At 38.3% G+C, this 23,671-nt stretch overlaps 1 protein-coding gene across 4 annotated transcripts; it reads left to right on the top strand.

The window, feature by feature from the left end:
* The first annotated feature begins 1,420 nt into the window (after positions 1-1,420).
* Positions 1,421-11,966, top strand: LOC116720739 (suppressor of cytokine signaling 1-like). Of its 4 annotated transcripts, XM_032564138.1 has the most exons (5): positions 1,439-1,541; positions 3,162-3,202; positions 3,637-4,076; positions 6,593-6,780; positions 10,458-11,966. In XM_032564138.1, exons 3-5 carry the CDS (start codon positions 3,858-3,860, stop codon positions 10,780-10,782), a joined length of 732 nt encoding a protein of 243 aa, XP_032420029.1. In that variant the 5' UTR covers positions 1,439-1,541; positions 3,162-3,202; positions 3,637-3,857; the 3' UTR covers positions 10,783-11,966. The 4 variants fall into 4 exon arrangements, 3 of the variants coding, with proteins under 3 accessions (XP_032420028.1, XP_032420029.1, XP_032420030.1); XM_032564137.1 differs by lacking the exon at positions 3,162-3,202 and having other exon boundaries at positions 1,421-1,541; XM_032564139.1 differs by lacking the exons at positions 1,439-1,541; positions 3,162-3,202 and adding an exon at positions 3,250-3,544.
* Positions 11,967-23,671: the final 11,705 nt, after the last annotated feature.

The following is a 23,671-nucleotide window of genomic DNA, read 5'->3' as shown; positions in this document are numbered from 1 at the left end:
TGTCTTGGCTACTTATGGGGTCCTGGTGGCCACAGCTGCAGCTTTCCTGATGCACAAACAAAACAAAGATGGAAGTCGGATGTCTGCCTCCACACACTGAAACTCTGGCTCACTTATTGTTATTCTGTGAAGGAAATAAGATTCTTGAAGCTCTGAGCTGTTTACTGAGTGTTTTATCATGTCAATAAAGGCTACACTCATGCTTCTCTGGTTACTGCATTATTGAATTCAGGTTGAGCAGATCAAGATTAGGGTTAGGGTACCCTAACCCTTTGCTTTCATCATTATTTTCTCACAAGATGCTCATCTCCTGTATTGAGTCTGGACTATGATTGTGTTTTCTCATGCCAATCACCAAGCCTCCCTCTGAAATGTTTTTGGAACATTGTTGCATAAGACTGAGATGTTGAGCAATAAAGAAAGTGATAGTAAGTTTGCTTTTTATTGAAGCTCAATTTATTCATAGTTTGCAAGACCTAATTGTTCCTAAAGTTTTATGCATCGTTATGTGTGTGTTGATCTTTTTTATTATGAACAGTGTGCAACACTTTGGTGAAGTGGAAACACTGACATGATGTACAAGAAGTGAGAACCATCAGTGGCCTCAGAGTAATTCTCAGAAACTGGGAGGAACTCGACTACAAACTCAATTAAAAAAAGAAGTCAGAACAGAAAGCTGTGGCAGGCAGTCACATATTTCAAACCACAGCCTTTAGTATTTATTTCACATTTTTACAAATAGTTTGACCTTGTTTACCTTCCATTGGGTCAAATGTTTATGCTAGAACACTGGGAACATTGGAACGGAAAAGGAATTGTAAAAAACTCAATTCATCTTTGAGAATTTCCTGCAGTCAAGTTCCCATCACAATGGCTCTGACTCACCAAGTCAGACTTTAAAAGCTTACAGATTGGGTTCATTTTAGTTGATTTGAATTTATGTTTAAAAAGTTCACTTTTTACTAACTTACTGCTCTAGAATGGATTTAATACTTTAAATTTCCATATAAGAGGCACTTGTTTAATTGATCATCACGTTTGAAAATCACTTTGAAAGTAGGAGGTTTGGCAGTTTCAGGTCTTCATGTGTCTGTTTCAACACAGCAGCGCCTGCTGCCCCTCAACCATTTTACAACCAAATAAAGAACCCACTGCTCTCAATTGGTTCTGGGTAAATGACTGAGCCTTTATGATGCCAGTTTTTATTAATCTTTCTTAATCTTGGTCCCAAAAAAGAAAATGTATCAGATATGAATGTTCTCTTTGCATTATAGATATATAGTTTGCTTAGCAACGCTGCATTTCTAAACGATAGAACCGTTTCCACGCACACATATATGAATACTGCTGCTGGAATATCACGTGATTTATAAGAATCAGCCGCCGAGAAAGAGAAAGTGAAAGCAGCGGCTGCTCTAACACCTGATCTCCTTCATGACTCCGCCTTCAGAAATATAGTAACCGAAAGCACAAAGTTTCTGTTAAAACTTCTTCTACCCTCCGCTTGCGATAGAGAAGCTGCCCAGAGCTCACTGCTGTCAGTAAGTACATCACAAACTTTCATTATTTCCAATTCGAATCGACACGCTATTAAAATATATTTGCGCCCATCTTGTGCGTAGTGACGTGTCACAAGTGATATCTCAGGTTAGAGCAGCGCTGACAGATGAACTATGTTTCACATTTAAATGGGACGTTACCATCTCCACCCTGCTACAGCTCTTCATTAACGCCTCATTAACTTGTTTGACATCATGAAAATATTCAACCTTCCCTTCAGAAACCGGGGTTTGGTTGAATATTTTTATTGAGCAGAACATAGTTTTTGTTGTTGTTTGTTTTGTTTTTTAAGCAAGATGAAATCATTCAAACTGTTCCGGAAACCTTACAGAGAAATCCTTATTTCAAAACTAAAAGCTTCAGTAACAGGAGTTGTGTGACACACAAAAAAGGCTCTTGGAGTGACAGAGTTACTGTGAAGGCTATGAAACCCTGATTAAAATCTGCAGCTTTGAAATTTTACTGGATGCAAATAAAAGTGAAACCAAACTGCAAAAAAATATCAAATTTATAGTTGAAGGCTCCTATGGCATTCTGCTCATCTCTTGCTGTTCTTCCAGGTCAGAGTTCAGAACCGGACAGTAACTCTGAATGTGGAGCAGCAGGAACTATACTGAAAATCTGAATTTTTCATTCATTGGATCAAAGCTAATTTTGGTGTGTAATGCACTAACCAAACAGGTATTATGAATTTTTACCAAAGAACATAGTACCGGTACCTTTTACCAAAAATTTATAAAAGTTAATAACACCATATTCATAAATTTAAATGTTTACATTTCAGCTAGCTTCAGAGCTTCTGCCTTTGTCGTAGAATCTCCAGCATCTTTGTTCCTTCTATGATGACCTTAGAAAAAAATCCTCAAAGATCAGAAGTAAGAGAGATTCATAAATCGGTGCATCTCTGAAAATTTACTGGCATTATTTATCACAAAATTTTTTATTTATCAATAATTTTTATGACTTGGAGAGAAAAACACACAGCTTTATCTCCACTGTTGCAGTCCAGTCTCCCTTTCATATCTTCAGCTTATTCAGGATGCAGCAGCTGCGTCTTTCGGTTGACATGACCTCAACTTTCCTGTCCTCAATTTGTCCACTTCCTGTGCATCACAGAATTCATTTTAAAATCCTAATGTTGGCTTATGAATGCATAAACAGTCTTATTCCTGAAAAATATTAACTTTCTGAAGATGATAGTTTGATAGTTTTAAAAGAATCCCATAATACAAATTTAAGCACTTTGCAATATTTTTTCAATACTTAAAATATACAACAGGTTTTCACTCAATTATAGTGTTTTTTTTATCATTTTTGGGGGGTCTGAAATTTTGGCCAAAATATATATTTTTTTCTTCAAAAACACATAGCTGCAGATACATTTTGTTTAATTGATATTTTGATATTCCAGATTATTACCATTTATGCATCAAAGCATGCTCTTCTAACCTTTATATGATTTTTGTTTAACTCGTGGTTGATGCGTTTGTGGTACAAAATATGGTTGGAGTTTTTAGTTTTTAGGTATTTATCTAAAAGAAATGTAATTTTCAGTTTTTGAGCCAATCAAGGAATAATTTGACAAATCTGATCTTTTGCAGGTTGACTGGTGCATCTGTTACCTCTGTTCATTCTAGCTGAGGTATTATAACATCTAAAGTAAAATACAAGTTATTGTCTTCTGCCAATCTTAGAGAGCCATTCAATATTTTTTTGCCATTCAACACACAGCTGAAGATGTCTAAACTGCAATGCTTGAAACAATTTATTTGCCTTTTTTCAGTGTTCTGTACTGTAAGTAGCTGTAATATTATACCTTTACTGCAACTCATATCCTCTCAAATGAAATGAACAATGTTGTTGGACATCATCATTCACATGACAGAGTGAAGAAATTAACCGCTCAAAGTTTCTAATTGTTGAAAAACCAAAACCAAAACTAAAACACACTGAGCTCCAGGCAACATGACGAACAGGAACGACTGTAAGCAGTGATTTGTTCCTGCCAGGTTTCAGCAGACAAACTTATTTTTATAGTAACGTGAGATTTTCTGTGTTTATCTTCCTTTGTTGCAGATCACCTATGTTTAACTGGAAGATCACAGAATACGTCCATGCTCTGCCCTCCTATCAGAACTTTGTGTTAGAGCCCAGTTCACACTGAAGCTTCATGGAGCCTCAGAGAGAACCTGGCTGCTGATGAGCGAGTGGGAAAGAGCCGATGATGGAGAGCCTGCTTGTGAAAACAGACGAAACCGGTGCAGTGGGCGGTCAGGAAGAGGATTTTCCATTCTAGGATGGTCAGAGACAGTCTGGACAGAACGTCTGATCAGAACCAAAAACGGGAGCCAGCAGCTGAGCCACAGAGTCCGAGGCAGAACCCAGAGGAGTCACATCGACCCGAACGAGCAGCGGAAAAAATTAACGCAGAAAACAAGGACTCTGCAGGATCAAAGCTAGACTTTCTGCTCTGGTGCAAACTCAAATTTGAGGAGGAGTCGGAGTCCTGGAGGCTGGTCAGTGTGCCGTTTGATTTCTGTACAGCAGCTATGTGCTTTCATTACTGCTGAGTGTTTAGACCAACAATATAAAAGGAACAAGTGAAATCAAGAGAAAGGAACATTTCACTTAGCAGATTTTCATTTATTTATGCTGTACAACAAAAGGGTATTACTACACACATATAGTAATGATCAATTCCGTATTATTATTAAGGATATATTTCAGTGTTTCAGCTGCTAAAAATGAGGGAAAATACTTTGTTTCATGTCTCACATGGTCTCTGGAAGTACGAAGCGTTTGAGTCTTCCCAGGTCTGGATGAGAAGATAAAAACAAGTTTAGAAAAAAAATCCCGTTTCCAGCCTTAATATGTATTAATTTAATTCAATGCAATTAAAAAGACCACTATCTTGGTCCCATAATGAAATGACCTTTTCCAAACAGCAAAAACTCTGACTCTGGAGAAGCAGCCGCCCAGACTGCTGGATCTCCCACAGCTGTCAGGTTGGGTTTCCCAGGCTGCTGCTTGTCTTCCTCCTGACTCTCTATGCCGGGGGTCTCAAACTCCAGTCCTCAAGGGCCACTGTCCTACAACTTTTAGATGTGCCTCTGTTGCACCACCTGAATAGAATAATTAGGTCATTAAGGCTCTGGAGAACTGATCTACACAAGGAGGAGGTCATTAAACCATTTCATTACCAGTGTTTTGTACCTGTGGCGCATCTAAAAACTGCAGGACAGTGGCCCTGGAGGATTGGAGTTTGATACCTCCAGTGTGTTCTAGAGCCACCAAACACGGACATATCCATGGTAACTTGCATGTAGGACAGTGGTGCCCAAAGTGGGTCCTGGAGGGCCGGCATCCTGCATGTTCTAGTACTCTCCCTGGTTTAACGCACCTGGATCCAATGATGGCTCATTAGAGGCCTAAGAAGAACACTGACCTGCTGAAAAGGTTGTTGGTACCACCAGGGAGAGAACTAGGACATGCAGGATGCCGGCTCTCCAGGACCCACTTTGGGCATCACTGGTGTAATCCATAATGTCAAGTTTGTCTCCATCTTCCAATTTTCTGTAAACCTGAATTGGGGAATTTCATTAATCCTTTGCCAAAACTAAATGTTACTTTTTAAACTGAATTACTGAAATTGTTTCACATCTGTTGTATTTAATTGTCTAAAAGGCACTTGGATGAAAAAAAAAATGATGCTGATCATACTAACTTTATTCATAGAGCACTTGAATTCAAGTGCACCAAAGCACTAAAGTGTGCACAAGATGAGAAAATAGTCACACGATTCAATAAGTCAACATCTCAGATGGTGTCAAACTCCAGGGAGAAGAGTTGGGTTTTAAACTGGCTGCTGAGTTAATATTGGAAAAGACATGAACCTGAAACATTTACACTCAAACCAATCGCAATTTTTAGAACAAGATTCTTATTTATAGCTGAATGCATAAGTATTTTTTGTTGTTGTTTTTACTCTAAGTCTTATTCTAAAATTTAGAATAAGGTAATCTGTATTCAGTAATTAAAAAAAATGTTCATGTGAGAATATGTTAAGTCATATTTTGAAAAAATGCCTGAAGACCATCTGAGAAATCTTTGAATTTTAAGTCTAGAAAACTAAAATATGAAATCTATTATAGTTCCCAAATGATTGACTTCATTTGGGAACTAAAGAATCAATCATTTGTAGGTTTATCTGTGAGATGCAGATAAACCTACAAATGATTGATTCATTAGTTCCCAAACCTACAGGTGTCAGGTGAACATGGCACAGGAAATCTATTTCCTTCAAGAATGAATAGAAACATGCAAGACACCGAAAGATATATTTTAATGTGTGACTGTATGTTCAAAAACATTTAGTGAAATAGTAACAGGAATAATTTAACAGTATTGATGCTTTTTGTTGCAGTTCCTGAAATGTTTCTTAACACATTTTTTTGTGGGAGGGTCTTTATTCGAAAGCTTCCAACATTTATCAGAGTGAACTTCAAACCTGATTGCAGAAACTTTTATCTGCAAACCTTTTAGGCCCGTTTAGAAAATACTGTTACTGTATTGTTTTATGGTTGTTGAATAAAGTTGTAAAAAATAGCTTGAAATATAAAAAGTCCAAAGTGTGATTATCTAAACTAGACATTTTCTCCTGACTTTTTCATATGGAGCGTGTAACTCTGAGTGTTTTAATGCTTTGTGCTTGATGTCAGTGTTTGGACAAAGTCATATGTGGTTTTTAAAGTTGGAAAAAATGGGGTTGTTATTAATGTCTTATTATTTCACTTGTAACAAGACATTATTCCCATATTACAAGTTAATCTGCCTATGGAAGAAGTACCTTTTCGTCAATATTAAGGAATTATTTACTCAAAACCAGCCCTATATCCTGCTGAAAAGTTACTTTTAATGTAGTATGTCTTATTCCATGTGTACTAAGATATTTGCACTAGAAAGTAGACCAAAAACTTGGTATAACTTTGTGTTCTTGAAGTGAATGTGATTGAATTGTTTTGTTCTGCTGTAGCCAGAGACAGGAGCAGATGCTGACGGCTTGCCCACACACATCCGTCCATTCACCAGCTTTGCAGAGTATCGTCTGGTCAAACTCACCTACCTACAGCTGCAGGAAAGTGGTTTCTACTGGGGGCCCATGACCATGGAGGAAGCACACCAAAGACTCAGTCACGCAGCTCTGGGAACTTTCCTTCTCAGGTAGCATCACAGCTTCATTTCACTTCTTATTCCTGGTTTACTGCTTTTATTCAGATGAGTCTGGGGCATACCATGAGCTGAGGAGCACTGATGCTTCATAAGTTTTTTTGTTTTTTTTTAATTATTTAAAAATAATAGTGTCATTCATCATTCATTTGTTGGCTGATTTTTTTTTTGTTTTTTTTTTTTTGTTTTTTTTTCTACTATTTTAGGGAATTCATATTTTCCTGAGCAGGTAAATATGTTTCAGTGTCATTTGATCTGAGCTTCATACCACATATTGACCAAAAAATCAGTAAATAATTATTGTTTATAAATATAATTACGCACTAGTTAAGCTAACACCAGCCTATGATAGAAGGTGTGCTTTTTTTGTGTTTCTAAATTTGCATAGATCATTTTGTAGAGGTTCTTACTTCCAGTTTGTAAAATATTTTTAGTAAAAGGTTTTCTCTAGGACTGCATCACGTAACAGTGCCAGGGTTTCCAGAGCAACGCTTGGCAGAGGTAGTTGTTTTTGTATTTCTAAAAAAGAAAAGAAAAAAATCACAACTTTATTTTTAATTTTTTTTTAATAAAAAAAAAATCGTTCCTGAAAAATGCATTTATAGTTGGTGAATTGAACAGGGCATGAAGCCAAGAGGCCCGTTCATAGCAATCAATCACTCTGTTGCGCCTGGATCTCTGAAGTTTACCTTGGCATGGATCCCATTTAAACTGGACACAGGTTGATCCCATTTAAACTGGACACAGGTTGATCCCATTTAAACTGGACACAGGTTGATCCCATTTAAACTGGACACAGGTTGATCCCATTTAAACTGGACACAGGTTCACCTGTATGGACATTTATATCAACCCCCTCATGTTGAGAAGTCATCTTTCTCCAAAGACTCGTTTTTTGCAGAATTCTTCTTCAAGGTATGAGTCCAGTTTAAAAGCCATCGCATTTGCTCTGCTTAGTTCAATGTGAAGTGCATATATAACCCTATAGTCGCGCGTTTAGAGGTGCGTGTTCAGCGCGCATTGAGGCCACCGGCTCGGCTCGGCTCGGCTCGGCTCGGCTCGGCTCGGCTCGCTTTCAGAGCTTTTCCACCGGCTTTTTTTCGGGGCTGGTCCTGCTTTTTAGGTCCCTGCTTCGGAGCAGGCCCAGCCAGGCCGGGGCATAACACCGGCCCTGCTTTGGTGGGTGACGCAAGCTTCGCTCCTGCTCACTGATTGGCTGTGGGCGTGGTCAGACGGAGGAGCAAAGAGAGAAGAAAAACGAACTTTTCAAACTCGCTACAACACGGAAGTGATGGAAGCTACAAACAAGCCGTGAACTAAAAGATGCCGACTTTTCTTTGCTTCGGATTTCAATATTCAGCAGCAGCTCGATGGAGTTTTTGTGAATGTAGTGGAGAGAATGGAAAGCCTCGTTAGCCGCTTCGGAGCCCGACGGTGAACACCGAGTCAGATGCAGCTGAGGCCGCTGCTGATCTCCAGCCAGGTGAGAAGTTTCTAGATATATCTGCCTGCTTTTTACTATAGTTAAGGTCGCCTACTTACAGTCATGGAAGACATTTGAAACAAAGTCTGCTGTATTTTTATTGATAAAAAACACAACTTGCGCATTTTCTAAAGATACTCAGTTTCACATTCCTCAGTTCTAAATAATGTCAGTATTGTACAGCATGTCGCCTTCATTTGGTTTTTATATTTGATCTTTTTGTGAATCTAAATGCTTCGACTGTTTCTCATTTTGCTGTTGTTGCTCCGGAGTTTTTCCCATTGTGAGATAATAAAACATGTTATATGATATTCTATTATTGTAAAATGGCTACATGTCAGTTCTCTAATTAAACTGTTATCAATTATTAATTGTAGAGAACATAAAAATAAGCGGTAGTGCTATTTTATCCATGGCTGTATGTCTACATATGTCTAAAACTTACAAGTAATTACATTTTGTCTTTAATTTAAACAACTATTTGTTATAATTGTTTGTCTGGATGGTAAAAAAAAAGTGTTTGCATATATATAAAGTAACATGTCTGTTTTAAATAATTCCTTCTGTGTATATAACTTCCACATTAGTAACTCTGTGTTATTTATCTACTTTTCCCAGGGAACAGAAGAAGAGGAACATGGCTGACATGATGGAGAACGATGAGGAGAACCGTCAGAACAACTGGATCTCCTTCAGGAGTTAAGGCAAAATCAAGAATAAAATAAAAGCTGTTGTGTCTCAATGAACAAAGTCTCATTTTTTATACCCACTCCACACATTATTGTACATACTGTAGTTTGTTTGGCATCAAGGTCCTAATACAATCCTCCCAAAAATATGAGGAGCATTAGAGTGAAAATAACATTCTATTATGTAAATACAGTATATCATTGACACTTAACATTGTAGATTACCAATGAAGGTATCCAAAAGTGAATACATTATTCAGCAAACCAAACATTTTGACATTATTATCAGGGTTGCTATTAACAAGAACCCAAAATACAAATCATGTTTGTTAGTTTCTACTTTGTACAACATCATTCTATCCACTCACTGTTTAGCTGTCTTCCTGGAGAATCTTCAATATAAGAAAGTGAGAAAATGTGTCCAAAACCTGTAACCTGCATTATGTAACGTTAACGTGTTGAGCTTTTTCAAATAATCTTTAAAGTGTCAATGCTTTAACATTAACAGCCTTACAGGAAACATTCTTTATAACCCACAAACCTCTGAAGGAACTCTACATTCACTGGTCACTTTATTAGGTACACCACTTTAGTTTGACCTCCTTTTGCCTTCAGAACTGCATCAGTTGACTCAAAGGCCTTCTGTCAGACTGAGGTCAGACGACTGGACAGGTCATTCTCTGTGAACTTGAGACATGGTCCTGAGTAAAATCCCATCTGATCAGCAGTTTCTTGCACCAACAGTCATGACTAGGTTCACTTAAATCACTTAATTCCCCTTTTCTTTCTCACTTTGATGTTCACCTTAGACTTGAGTGATCTCTCTACTGTACACAATGTCTGGATGCTTAATGCATTGAACTGCTGCCATGAGACCTGCTGGTTTGTGGTTTGTGTTGACAAGCAATTGAACACAGGGCTGTTTCTCAAAAGTAGGATTCAGAAATTCAGGATAAGGGATAAAGCCAGGCTTGGCATATCCACCAGTTCATCCTGTCTTTATCTGTTTCAGACCAAACCAGCTTCAGGGGGTGCAGCTATGTTGAGCCAGGCTTAATTAATTCAGGTGACTGTGCATCAATAGATTTCTTCAGCAGACCATGACAAACTGATGCTACAATAGCAAACGATAGCAGATCGATTGAATGCCTAATTAGCCCAAAATATACACTTTCAAAAAAATGTCATAATCATACCTGTCATTTGCTCAAATAAAAAAATGTAACCCAAGAAATGAACAGTGGAAGTCAAAATAATATGTTAAACTGACATGATCTTACTAATAATTATACAGAACAAACATAACGGGTCAAGATTAAATATAAGAACATTTTGGAGTATCTAGGAAGTATTAAAAACAATTACCGTAATAGTTTGGATTGGTGGACATGTTTTTCTGTTTAAAAGCATGAAATACTATTAACTGTTTAGCATGTTCCAGCTCTGTCATCAAGCACACTGATCTGCACAGAGTGACAAGACAGTCCTTGTTTTCACAGGGACAGCGGCCAGCCCGATGTTTTCTTCACTCTCAGCTACCAAAGCGAAGACGGCCCCACCAGCGTCCGTGTCCAGCTGAACAACCTGCTCTTCAGCCTGCATGGCAGCCAGAAAACTTTCCCTTCGCTGTTCGCTCTGCTTGCCTTCTACACCAGCTCCCCCTGTAGGCTGACTGAGCCCTACCGCAGGCAGCGGCCTGAGCGCCTAAAACAGATGTGCAGGAGAGCTCTGGTACGAACCTACGGTGCCGAAAGGATGTGCACCTCACCTGGACTCAGCCCTGATGTTAAGGCTTATGTCGGTGCGTACCCGTACTGTACATAGACAAACCTGTGGATGCAGTGCCTTTTACAGCATTTAGATGTGATTTATTAAGTTAAAAACTGTGTATTTGTTGTTTTTGTATTTTGCTGGAGACAATTTGGTACCACATGTACGGTAATGAGAAATCAGATTGAAAGTGTTTTATTCATGACTTACAACATTATTGTATGCTTGACAGTTCAATCGTCTCCAGTTAATCTGACTGTTCTTGTTAGTAAAATTTAAATGAAAAGGAAGTCAAAACATGGCACACAAATCATTGTGGACATTTTTTTTACCTTTAATATGACATCTACCCAGTGCTTCACCAGAAGAAGAGAAAACCTCTGGCTAAGTCCAGACCTGAGTCTGATTTACTCCTCAGAAGCCAACAAATCTGGAGTTTGGTTTTATAAATTGTTTGTCAAATTGTTCAGTTGTTTATCTTGCTCTCATCTTTTTTGCATCATAAAATCCAGACATTTTAACAAGCGTGTGAATCTTTAGCTCCACTGTTTTAAAATCCTGAGGCAAATGAGGAAACTTTTAATACAAAATGTTTTTTAGACAGCACGTTGCCTAAAAACGTCTTCAGGCAACATGTTGCCAAACTGCACCTCATCTTGCTATTATGTGGAGAAACTGAGAAATGCCATTGCAGCAAGTGTCTTTATAGTTAATAACATTTGACCTGTGAATAATAACATAATCTGTGATATGCTTAGTATTTTATTTCAGGAAAACAAGAACATAATTATCAAAGCATCTCATGGTGAATTACATAATTCCCATGAGTAAGCGACATGTTACAAATTAAGAAATTCATATCTTTTCTGTCTCATACAGAATGGACAGAAAAATGCTTCTCTGCATGTTAGTGGACATGAATGCCTCATTTGAATTTAGGTGTTTGCAAAAAACATTTCTTTGTTTTTTGGCAGTTTTATTTTTCTGTTTAGATCTGTTGATCTTTCAGTGTTGAATTTTGTTCCATTCTGCATTTGTTTTGTATGTTATGCACAAATCAAACAGTTATGCACTGAACCCAGAGATTGCACTTTGGTTGTTCTAGTTGGAGACATTAGATTCAGTTTTACTAATGTGTGCAATTTTAAAACTAATTCAAAACTTGAATTAATTTGTCATGTTCTTGTGTCTGTAAAAATGTATATATTGGTACAAATGCAGCTATCTATTGCACAATCTTTTCTAAAGGCTTTTCCATTTTTTTGACAAATGAAGCTGTTATTTTGGCTAACTTCCCATATTTACTTTAGGTCATGCTAATTATAATTTTATGTTAATATGAAGCCTAGGCGTAAATTCAAACTGGAAGACTCTATTCATCTCACCTGCCCAATCAAAGATGTCGTCATGCGCCTCGATTCCAACCAATCGGTGATGGTCTCTTCCTCCAATCATCAAGCGTCTTCCTTGATAAGGTCCAGCTGTTCATCGTCTTCCGCTCGTTGGCTGAGCTTCAAGCTGCTGCTGCTCAACCTCGCCGTGTTCTGGCTCTTTCGTGGAAATATCGGACTCGTTCTTCTTTCTACCCAGGCTTGAAAGCTCCTGTTGCGCAGTTGATACGGATTTCTGCTCTTCCCAGGTCAATCTCACTCAGCTCCGGGATGATCCATCCCTAATCTCTCTCGTTGCACCTTCGCATCACGGGACCCTCCATCCGTCTTCAGTAGCATGTGAACCTTCAACCTCGGCGGGATTCTCCCTCCTCCGATCCAGTTTCCAACTTCTTGTAGCCTTTCGTTTAGTCCTTAAAGTCCTTATCATCTAGTTTGTTATATTTTCTATTGTCTATCTTTTAAAGGGGCCGCGCTAGATAAAAATCTTAGTTCATCACGTTCCTTTGTCAAACACTATCTGAACTCTCGTTCCTATTTTTTCACTTGTTTTCTCCCTTGGCAGATTTTCCCGCTTTCAAACCTCTTAGGCAAAACTCCAACTGCCCGTGTCTTCCCCATTTCCATTAGGTAATTAGCCAACCGGTGAAATTGCGCATCTTTAGAGCTGGAACTATTTCTCCTTCGTCTATAGAAATATGCTCATGTATCCGGAGCTAAGCGTCTGGAAGATCAGACTCTCTAAAACTAAGACGCCTGTTTCAAAGCTGGATTTTTGAAGTCAACTCATTTATATTCATTCCTGTGGCATTTTCATAAATCATATTGCTGCTCCTCGTGCTTTAGAATTATTCTGCAGCTGGCAACAATCATTGCGGCTTCGGTGCCAGAGGAACTGAGCTGCGGCCGTTGGCTTTTATTTGGGGGCAGAATAAACACCCAGCTAGCATTGAATGTCCGCCGGTGTTCTGACTATCAGTGCTACCTCGTCAGATTTTCCTACTGTAGCACGGATAGATAGTCTGTCTGTCGGTGCTACGCGTCCAAAACTGCTACCGTCATGTTCACAAACAGAGAACTAGAGCGGGTTGTGTTGATTAACCGCCAAACAATGACAGTTGTTTACAGTAGTAATGCCGAGGGCAGCACATTTCAACAGAACACCAGCCCAAGGTATAAGCAAACTAAGCAGCCACTAAGGGGCCCCCTCAGTGGAGCTGATTTTTTTTTTAGTAATTTTCAGAGGTGGGGACTCGAGTCACATGACTTGGACTCGAGTCAGACTCGAGTCTTAAAATCACGACTTGAGACTTGACTTGAAAAAATGCTCAAAGACTCGGACTTGACTTTGACTTTCATGCCATTGACTTGGGACTTGACTCGACTTGAAGCTGTTTACTTGAAAAGACTTGATATTTTTTACTCAAAGTCTTAAAATTTAAAACACATTATTTATAACGTGGCGTCATTAATTAATTTCACTCATTCCGTATCAATATGCGCAGACCGTCACTATGTTTTTCCTCTCTCCTTATGTATGTATGTGTACGTAGCTGCAGCACAACCAATCAAATTAACAGGATTTGGACGTTTAAAAAAACACGGCAAAGCTACAGAGCTCAGGGAACGAAATATGAAATAACCGCTCGAATATGCTTCCGCGAGTAATTTCTTTAGGCTATGTAGGTTATGAACTTTCGACTAAAAAACGAACTGCAACTTGTAAAACATGCAAGAAGAGAATATCGGATGGAGATGCCACGACGTCCAACTTTGTCCGGCATTTGAAGCTTCACAAAGATCGGTAGGTGGCACTTTTCTCTTGCTGTAAGATAGTTGACTCTAGCTAACTTCGTGTTAGCATGTGTACTCCGGGTTAAATTGGTGATGATTTACCATAAATCCGGTCCTTCAAATGCCTCCACAAATAATGTGCACCGTGTTAGCTCAGGAAGCCGGTGGATAGTGAGCGGGGCTCCGGAACAGAAAGCAGATTCTGGACCTGAACACAGGGAACAGAGTCTCTCTGTCCCATCATGATGATGAGCCGGGTCTAGTATCATCTAAGGATGGTTGGTGTATTTGAAGACATCTACGTTGGGAAATTATATTGACAATATATTGTTTACTGCAGTCAGTGCATTAAGTCAACTGTTTTTGACTTAATGCACTGACCGGCGTGACTGTCACATGTCGCACAGAACCCATTTCCAAGTAGTATAGCTTTGCTGGGAAAAAAAAAAAAAAGACCAAATACAGTGACTGTCCCAAATAAATTTTGTGTTTAGAATATCTGTCCCATATTTACGGAGGACTGAAACTAACATACTTAGAAATAAAAGCAGAAAAATAAATGCACCAGACCTTCCTGAGTTTACTTGTGATAACTTCATTTATACTTATTTCATTTTTTGAAAACTCTGATTGTTGTAGTGTTGATGTTTATTTATGAATAGAAGGAGTAAACTGAAGTCAAATGTAATTCATGAAAGGCTGTAATTTATTTTCTGACATCTGTTTACTTCTGACAGATTTGAAGAATACCAGATGAATAAGAGGATCACAAATGAACCTCAAATACATATTTTAAAAAGAACAAATGGTCTATTATTTGAATTTTATGTATAATTGCAAATTATAAAAAATAAATAAAATAAAAACGACTCGAAATGACTTGAAATTAAAGGTTCCTGACTTGAGACATGACTCGACTTTTGCCTGTCTTTACTTTAGACTTGACTCGGACTTGAGGACAGAGACTTGAGACTTACTTGAGACTTGCAACACAGTGACTTGGTCACACCTCTGATCATTTCTATGTCACAATATCAAAAACACACAATTTCACTATGAAGTTATTTGTTTTCACAATAATATATATTTGATAATGTATGTAGAAATCATTATTTTATGGCTAAAAAGAAAAAAAAAATTGCTCTTGGGGGCCCCTGGTGGCCACAAAGTCCCGACTAACATAAACTTGGTTTTATCTTAATTTAGGAATAATTTGTTCATATCAAACCACTTTTTCAATTTATATAACTCTGAATTTATTTCTATCAAAAGCTGCCACAAATTTTCACCTGTACAAAAAATGTTTGTATTGTCTGCAAATGAAACAAAATTAAGAATTTCTGAAACCTTATACATATAATTTATGTATAAAATAAACAACTTTGGTCCCATTTCGGAGCCTTGGGGAACACCGCAAACAATGTCCAGGCATGAGGACTGGAAATCACCCAATTGCACAAATTGTTGTCTGTTGCTGAGATAAATTTTCATCCAGTGCAAAACTCCTCCTCTTAGACCTTAGTGCTTGAGTTTCTTTATGAGTATTTCATGATCAAATGTATCAAATGCTTTTTTAAGTCAATAAATTCCCCAACAGCAGATTTCTTTTTATCTGATTCACTGGTCACTTCTTCTATTAAATGAAGATCTGCCATCGTGGATCTTTGTGACCTAAATCCAGACTGACTCTCAGTGAGTAGTTGGTGTTTATTAATAAATCTATCCAATCTAGCAACAAATATTTTTTCCAAAATTCTGGAGAATTGTGTAAGTAATGAAACAGGCCTGGAATTTGTGAAGTGATGTTTATTCCCAGATTATATAGTGGGATGACTTTTGCAATTTTCATTTTTTGTGGAAATACACCAGTTTGAATTGACAGAGTACAGATACTGTATATGTTAGTGGCTGGATAATTTCCACAATCACCTTCTTTATTATCATTACAGTCAGTTGACCTTTTACTATTACATTTATTTACTATATCTATATTTTCTTTTCCTTTCACTGCTGTGAGAACCATGGAATCTGTTGCTGAGATAAATTAGCCACAGGTTGCTAATTTATCTCAGCAATCTTCTAACTAATGTGTCATTTAGTGTTTCATAAACTGTGGGCTGCAGGATTTCCTCAGCCAATTTAGGCCTCACATTTACAAAATATTTATTAAAATTATAAACTATCTCTTCTTTGTTATTAAGGTTTTTATCATTATTTTCAAAGTGTTGAGGAAAGCTTGTGTGCCAGATACGTTTAATATTATTTTTGTTTATATCTAACTGTTTGCTATAATAAAATTGTTTTGCTATCCATAAAATAGCAGTTAATTTATTCTTATATTTCTTGTATTTATTTTCAGCCTCAGTTGATCTATGCTTTATGAAGTCTTTGTATAGTTTCATTTTTTTTACAGCCATTTTGCAGTCCCTTAGTGATTCATGGAATATTTATTTTTATGAATAAACTTTGTATTGGGACAATTTTTATCATATAATGATTTAAAAATATTCAGAAAATGATCATATGCTTTATCCATGTCATTTTCTTTCAATACTGACTCCCAGTTTTGTTTAGATAATTCATCTTTAAATGCTTGTATAGATTCTTCAGTCCTTAATCTTTTAGAAACTGGATTACTCTTACTCTTATTTTTCATGTGGCAGTTGTCACAAACAACAAAAACAGGTAAATGATCACTAATATCATTAACTAATAATCCACTTGTTGTTATGTATTAAATTTGTAAATATGTTATCAGTGGCGCAGTTGGTAGCACTGTTGCCTTGCAGCAAGAAGGTCCTGGGTTCGATTCCCGGCCCGGGGTCTTTCTGCATGGAGTTTGCATGTTCTCCCTGTGCATGCGTGGGTTCTCTCCGGGTACTCTGGCTTCCTCCCACAGTCCAAAAACATGACTGTTAGGTTAATTGGTCTCTCTAAATTCTCCCTTGGTGTGAGTGTGTGTGTGAATGGTTGTTTGTCCTGTATGTCTCTGTGTTGCCCTGCGACAGACTGGCGACCTGTCCAGGGTGACCCCGCCTCTCGCCCGGAACGTTCGCTGGAGATAGGCACCAGCACCTCCCGACCCCATTAGGGACAAAGGGTGAACAGAAAATGGAATGGAATGGATATAGGGTATGTGTTATCTATTAATGTAGCGCTGTTAGATGTGATTCTGCTAAGTCTTGTAATTTGAGGAAAAAGGCTCAGATTGCATTTAGTATTAATGAACTCTTCAGTCGATTTGTGATTGATTATGTAACCCTGTCTGTGTGAGATCAAACCTCTCTGTTCCTTAGACTCTGCATTGTGTTTTCTTTAATGGTGGTTGTCGGAATGAAACTTGAGGCAGGAATCGAACACGCGGCGATTGAGATCGTGGTTCAGACCGTGTTTTCGGACCAGCTGACAGCGCAGCGGCTTCGCCTTCAGAATTCACAGCAAATATTGTCAACATAAGTCTCATTAACGCAGTTATTTTGTTTTGTTTTTTTGTTAACAGATACAGCGTATATTAAAAAAGAAGAAAAAGACAAAATGATACAAAACGAACTACTTGGACATTAAAAGTAACATTTGGCTACAGTGAGGAGCTAGCGGTCAGTATTTCTTACCTTCATACTGACCGTTGTTCTGCCAACTCGCCGTAGCAGACGCCAAGTACGGCGTTCTTCAATGGACACACTTTATCAACTTCCACAACCCAAAGAACAAATCTAACATTTTGGTGGCATCTGCTGACATATTAAAACTCTGCCCTACATTTACATTCAGCAGATTAATATTAAAGTCCCCACAGATCAAATAAACCTTTGGAGTTGGAGTTGTGTAGTTTTTTTCAAACCATTCTGTAAAGAGATCCATATCCAGGAGCCCTATATATACAACTAACAATGACATTTTTATTTTTTTCCATATATATTTCAACTGTTATACACTCAAAATGATCTTTAACCACATTAGTCATGTTTTCAATTATATTATATCTAAGACTGCTGTCCACATATACAGCTACTCCTCCACCAGCAATTGTTTCCAATTGTTTAATGAAGCCACATCTCACCAGTTTGAGCTATTTTACTACAAATGGTCGCAGACTTCCTTTGAAGTCTGAAGGTTAATGTCATCCATTCATCCATCCATCCATCCATCCATCCATCCATCCATCCATCCATCCATCCTATTACCCTTGTAGGGTTGCAGGGGACTGGTGCTTATCTCTCTAGTGGTAATTGGGCAGGAGGAGAGGTAAACCCTGTACAGGTTACCATGTTTTTACTTTGCAACTCCCTCAGTGAGATCTTTGCAGAAACACCTTTGGCAGGTGTTTCTCCATGTACAGCAATTACTGTACATGTAAGTTTATTGGCTGCATTTAACTTTGCACATTCAGAAACTCAAATTTCTCACATTTGATGCAGACTATTAACCAGGATTGGCTAGTGCTGCCAATACGTCTACATTGTAGTACTGGCTGTACGTCTGTGGTTGTTAAGGCAAACATTTTCCCCAGTCTGAAGTGTTTTCCAGTTCATAGCAGGTTTTCTTCCAGCTTTGTTCTGGGAGCTGATACCCACCAGCTCAGACCAGATTTCCTGTTATTGATTCCCACACCATGATGATGCCTCTACCACACTTCACAAATTAAATGAAATTACACCCAGGTAACTTCTTAAGGTAAATTGGTTGTGCTAGATATTATTTAGGAGGTATCAGAGTAAAAGGGGGCTGAATATAAAGTACAAGACACAATTCAGATTTTTTTGTTAAAAAAATTTAATACAATGCAACATTAGTACTTTCAAATTATTCTCCGTTTTGTATTACCCCATCACAGAAATCCAAATAACAGTATCCCATTGAACTTTGGTGTTACAGTGTCTCAAAGTTTTCAGTACTTTTGAAAGGTACTGTATGTCAGTTTCTGCAAATTTCTGTAAATGTCTGGTCTAAGCTCAAGTCTATTTTAGAAGAAATGATTTGTAAACTTGGTGAATAGTGTATATTTTTGTGCTGTCTGATCATTTGACATTTGGTGTGGGAGACCCTGTGCTCTTATAACTGGGCTAATTACATTAAGCTGACTGGTGACTGGAAACCTTTCTGTCCTCTATATCAGCTCTGCAGTATGTGTTAGTGCTCACTGCCGATTTTTTTTTTTTTCAATTAAATCTTCAGTCATCTGCTCCACTTCCTGTCCTAAATCTGACTGAGAATGGTCCCTTTGGACTTAAATTAGCACCAAGTACACACACATGCACTCAAAACTTTTCTGGTTCTCCATTTATCTTTCTCATTAACCTTAAACAGGTTGATATTACCCCTCGGTAAGAGCAATCTCAGTCAAATTCCATAAATGAGAATATTATTGAAAAGTTAATTTATTTCAGAAGCAGAATGATGATATCAAGCCTTTTTTGTTGTCACTATTTTCTGTTTAAAGGTGATTAAGACACAATACTTAAGATTGGAATATTTCCTCAGATCAACACAAAACATTTTTCTGCAGAAATGTGGTATTAAAAATAATAACAATACAGCCTGGTGTTTTTTCCAGTGTATTTTTAGTGTTTGGGCTTCATTGGAAGGTATTTGATTGAAGTGTTCAAAGAACTGTGATTTGGTTTGAGCAAACTGGTATCCAGCTCATACTATGAACTGGATCCATAGTATAAAGATCCAAAAGTGGCCAAATAAGCCACTAAATAAACATCGGGGGCGGGGGGGTTATCACTTAAATAATTGGATTATTTATTAAATACAAAAAAATATTTAAAATGCTGTTAGTCAATTACAGACCCTTCCCAAACAAAATAGAATATCATGGTAAAGTTATTTATTTCCCATAATCCCATTCATTTTCATAGGTTATAGATTCAGTGCCCACAGTTTAAACAGTTTGTTTATTTTTACATAATTTTTGCTTCCAGCTCATAAAAGCCATGAAAACAGAAATTTTAAAAAATTAGAATACTATGAAGAAATCAGCCTAAACTGCTTATCAGTTTTTGAAGGGGAAAAAAAAGGAAAGAAATTAAAATCAAAATATGGCATGCAGGGGTGGAAATTAAAACTTTTCTCCACCAGCCACAGCGGCTGGTAGAGAAATTTTTTACTGGCCACTCGGAGATTTCACCAGCCACTGATTTTTCTCTTTCAATTACAAACCCCACCTGCAGAAGCAAATTATCAATCAGTCAATCAATCAATCAAATTTTATTTGTATAGCACATTTCAGCAGCAAGGCATTTCAACGTGCTTTACATCATTACAAACACAGAAACACAATGCAACATAGAATCAACAATCAAAACACGACATTAAGTCAAGTTCCATCAATAAATTTGTAATTGATTACATTTCAAATACAATTCTAAACAGGTGGGTTTTTAGTTGAGATTTAAAAGAAGTCAGTGTTTCAGCTGTTTTACAGTTTTCTGGAAGTTTGTTCCAAATTTGCGGTGCATAGATGCTGAAAGCTGCTTCTCCTCGTTTGGTTCTGGCTCTGGGGATGCAGAGCAGAACCAGAACCAGAAGACCTGAGAGGTCTGGAAGGTTGATACAACAACAGCAGATCTTTGATGTATTGTGGTGCTAAGCCATTCAGTGATTTATAAACTAACAACACTATTTTAAAGTCTATTCTTTGAGCTACAGGGAGCCAGTGGAGGGACTTTAAAACTTGTGATGTGCTCTATCTTCCTGGTTTTAGTGAGAACACGAGCAGCAGCATTCTGGATCAGCTGCAGCTGTTTAATTGATTTGTTGGACAGACCTGTGAAGACGCTGTTGCAATAATCAATACGACTGAAGATAAATGCATGGATGAGTTTCTCTAGATCTGGCTGAGACATTAGTCCTTTAATCCTGGAAATGTTCTTCAGGTGATAGAAGGCCGACTTTGTGACTGTCTTTATGTGGCTCTGGAGGTTCAGGTCAGAGTCCATCACTACTCCTAGGTTTCAGGCCTGATCGCTGGTTTTCAGTTGTAATAACTGAAGCTGTGCATTGACTCTAGATCTATAACTCTAGAGCTATAACTCTAGATCTATAACTCTAGATCGTTCCTCTTTAGGTCCAAAAATAATAACTTCAGTTTTGTTTCTGTTCAGCTGGAGAAAGTTTTGGCACATCCACACATTTATCTGTTCTAAGCATCTGTTCAGTGATTGGATGGGCTCTGAGTCACCTGGTGACATCATAATGTAGAGCTGTGTGTCATCTGCATAGTTATGGTAGCTAATATTATTTCCTGTTATAACCTGAGCTAGTGGGAGCATATAAATATTGAATAAGTGGCGTCCTAGGATTGAACCTTGGGGTACCCCACATGTGACCTTTGACCTCTCTTTTTTTTTTTTTTTATCGCCCCGCAAGGGGTCTTTTTTGTGGGCTCTAGTGTCCCCTTTTTTTCAAAGTAGGCTGACAGGAAAGGGGGAAGACATGCTGTAAACGTCATTGGGTCCCGGAGTCGAACCCTCGACAGCTTCGTCGAGGCCATGTTGCCTCTGAATGTGGGTCGCGCTAACCCCTCCGCCACCACAGCACGCCCCGACCTTTGACCTCTTTGATGAAAAGTTTCCAATTGAAACAAAGAAATCCCTGTTCTTTATGTAAGATTCAAACCAGTTAAGCACTGGACCGGAGAGTCCGACCCAACTCTCCAGTCGATTCAGTAATATATCATGGTCAACAGTGTCAAAAGCTGCACTGAGGTCCAACAGAACCAGCACTGTGGTTCTGCCACAGCCCGTATTTATATGGATGTCATTGAACACTTTGACTAGGCCAGTCTCTGTGCTGTGGTGAGCACGAAAACCAGACTGGAAGGAGTCAAAGCGGTTGGTTATCGTTAGGAAGCTAGTTAATTGTTTACACACAGCTTTTTCAATAACTTTGCTGATGAATGGGAGGTTCATCAGCAAAATTATATAAAATATACGATTTATTCTTAACTCTATGAAAACCGATTTACTGACAATAAGTTTATCATACATATGTACATATAAAGATTAATTTAACACAGCAAAACATGGACACCTTAACAGAAGTGTAAAGCAATAAGTTCACTTGAAGTAATTACTAACAGCAAATTTAACTACACAATCCTAACATTCTTGCAATCATTTCCTATGTTGAACATTTCTACATTTTGGCTACAACTCCCTCAGGTAGTATTTATTGAAGATGTGTCTAATAATTTTTAAACATTTTTAAATGGTATCAATAGTTGTTTTCTAACTATTCTATTTGTTTTCCCTTACTTATAACGTTTTCTATTGAAATTCACAATTATTCTTACTTTTACTAAAAACATCTCAGAACGTGTTCATCATTAAGTCCATGGTTGTCATTATTCCTGTGTTATCCCAGAGTTTTTCAGTCTGCCTGCTGGCTTAGCGTTAGCTTTCCCCACTCACTCAGACCTGCCGTCCTGCTTCTTCGTGAACATGTTCCCTCCTTTTTACCAGGCAGCAGCAGCTAATCTGAACTCTTCCTCAATCTGTCCCTCTTCACGTCGCTCTCATCCTCCTCCAGCGATAATAAATCCCCTGAATCGCTAATTCTCCCTCCTTCTCTGCTCCTCAATCTGCTCCAGCGGTCATAAATTGTGTGGTAAACTTATCGGTTAGTTTGACAATTTTTTCTGAATGGGCTTATGCGCTTTTTAGCTTTTGTTATGGTAGTTGTTGTGACCCGCCCAGTCTCTTATCTGCTCACTTTGCTTGGACTCCGGTTAACTGAAGTGGTTCTGGAGGGCGGGCCAAGGAGGGCCGAGGGATTTCATTGGCCCAATGTCCGTCAATAAAATCAACCAATGGGCTGTCGCAGTCGATAAAAATTATATTTCATGTACTTTTTTGTTAAATTATGACAACCTAAGGCCGCCCCATATACAGTATGTGCATTAGTCTGTATCCCAGACGGTCAGTCCTCCCCTGGACAGAAGTTAAAACTGAATGGAGCTTTTTTTTTTCTGTTCAAATTGTCAGATGTGCATTGCTCCAATTTACACGCCACTTAATGCTTTTACCCGCATTTGGCCAGTGGCGGGTGTTAATTTCCATCCCTGATGGTGTGACATGTCAATCTTTAATACTTGGTAGGAAGACCTCTTGCCTTAATGACTGCCTCGATGCGATGTGGCATTGCCTGGGAGTTATGGAAGCCCAGATTTCCTTGATACTTGCTGCCAGCTCTTGTTTGTTTTGGATATGGTGCCCCTCATTTTCCTCTAGAGAATAACCCATAGACTCTCAATGGGGTTTAGGTCCGGCGAGTTGGCTGGCCAGACAAGCACTGTGATGGCATGGGCATCAAACCAGGTTTTGGCTCTTCTGGTGCCAGGGAAGGGGCCAGGTCCTGCTGGAAGATGAAATCTGCATCTCCACACAGATCCTCAGCAGAAGGAATCATAAAGTCCTCTAAAACATTCTGGTACACTGTTGCAGTGACCTTGGATTTAAAATAGCAGAGTTTACCAACACCTGCAGTGGACATTGTGCCCCAAATCATGACTGACTGGATATTTCACTCTGGACCTCAAGCAGTTTGGGTTCAGTTTCTCACTTGTCCTTCTCCAAACCCTTGGACTTTGATTACCAAATGAAAGACGTTGGACCAGTTTAGACGCTCCCTGCGTTGGCTCAGGTTCAGAAGAGGCTTCTGACAGTTGTAGTCCATTTCCTGGATGTGTCTGAATTTGGTGATTTTTGAAACTGTGACTCTTGCCTTATTGTACTCTTTCTGGATCTATGCCA

The sequence above is a fragment of the Xiphophorus hellerii genome, chromosome 5 (genome assembly GCF_003331165.1).
Source record: "Xiphophorus hellerii strain 12219 chromosome 5, Xiphophorus_hellerii-4.1, whole genome shotgun sequence".
NCBI classification, from domain to species: domain Eukaryota; kingdom Metazoa; phylum Chordata; class Actinopteri; order Cyprinodontiformes; family Poeciliidae; genus Xiphophorus; species Xiphophorus hellerii.
Note: the sequence above shows the minus strand (reverse complement) of the source record. Positions and strands in the feature narration are given on the sequence as shown.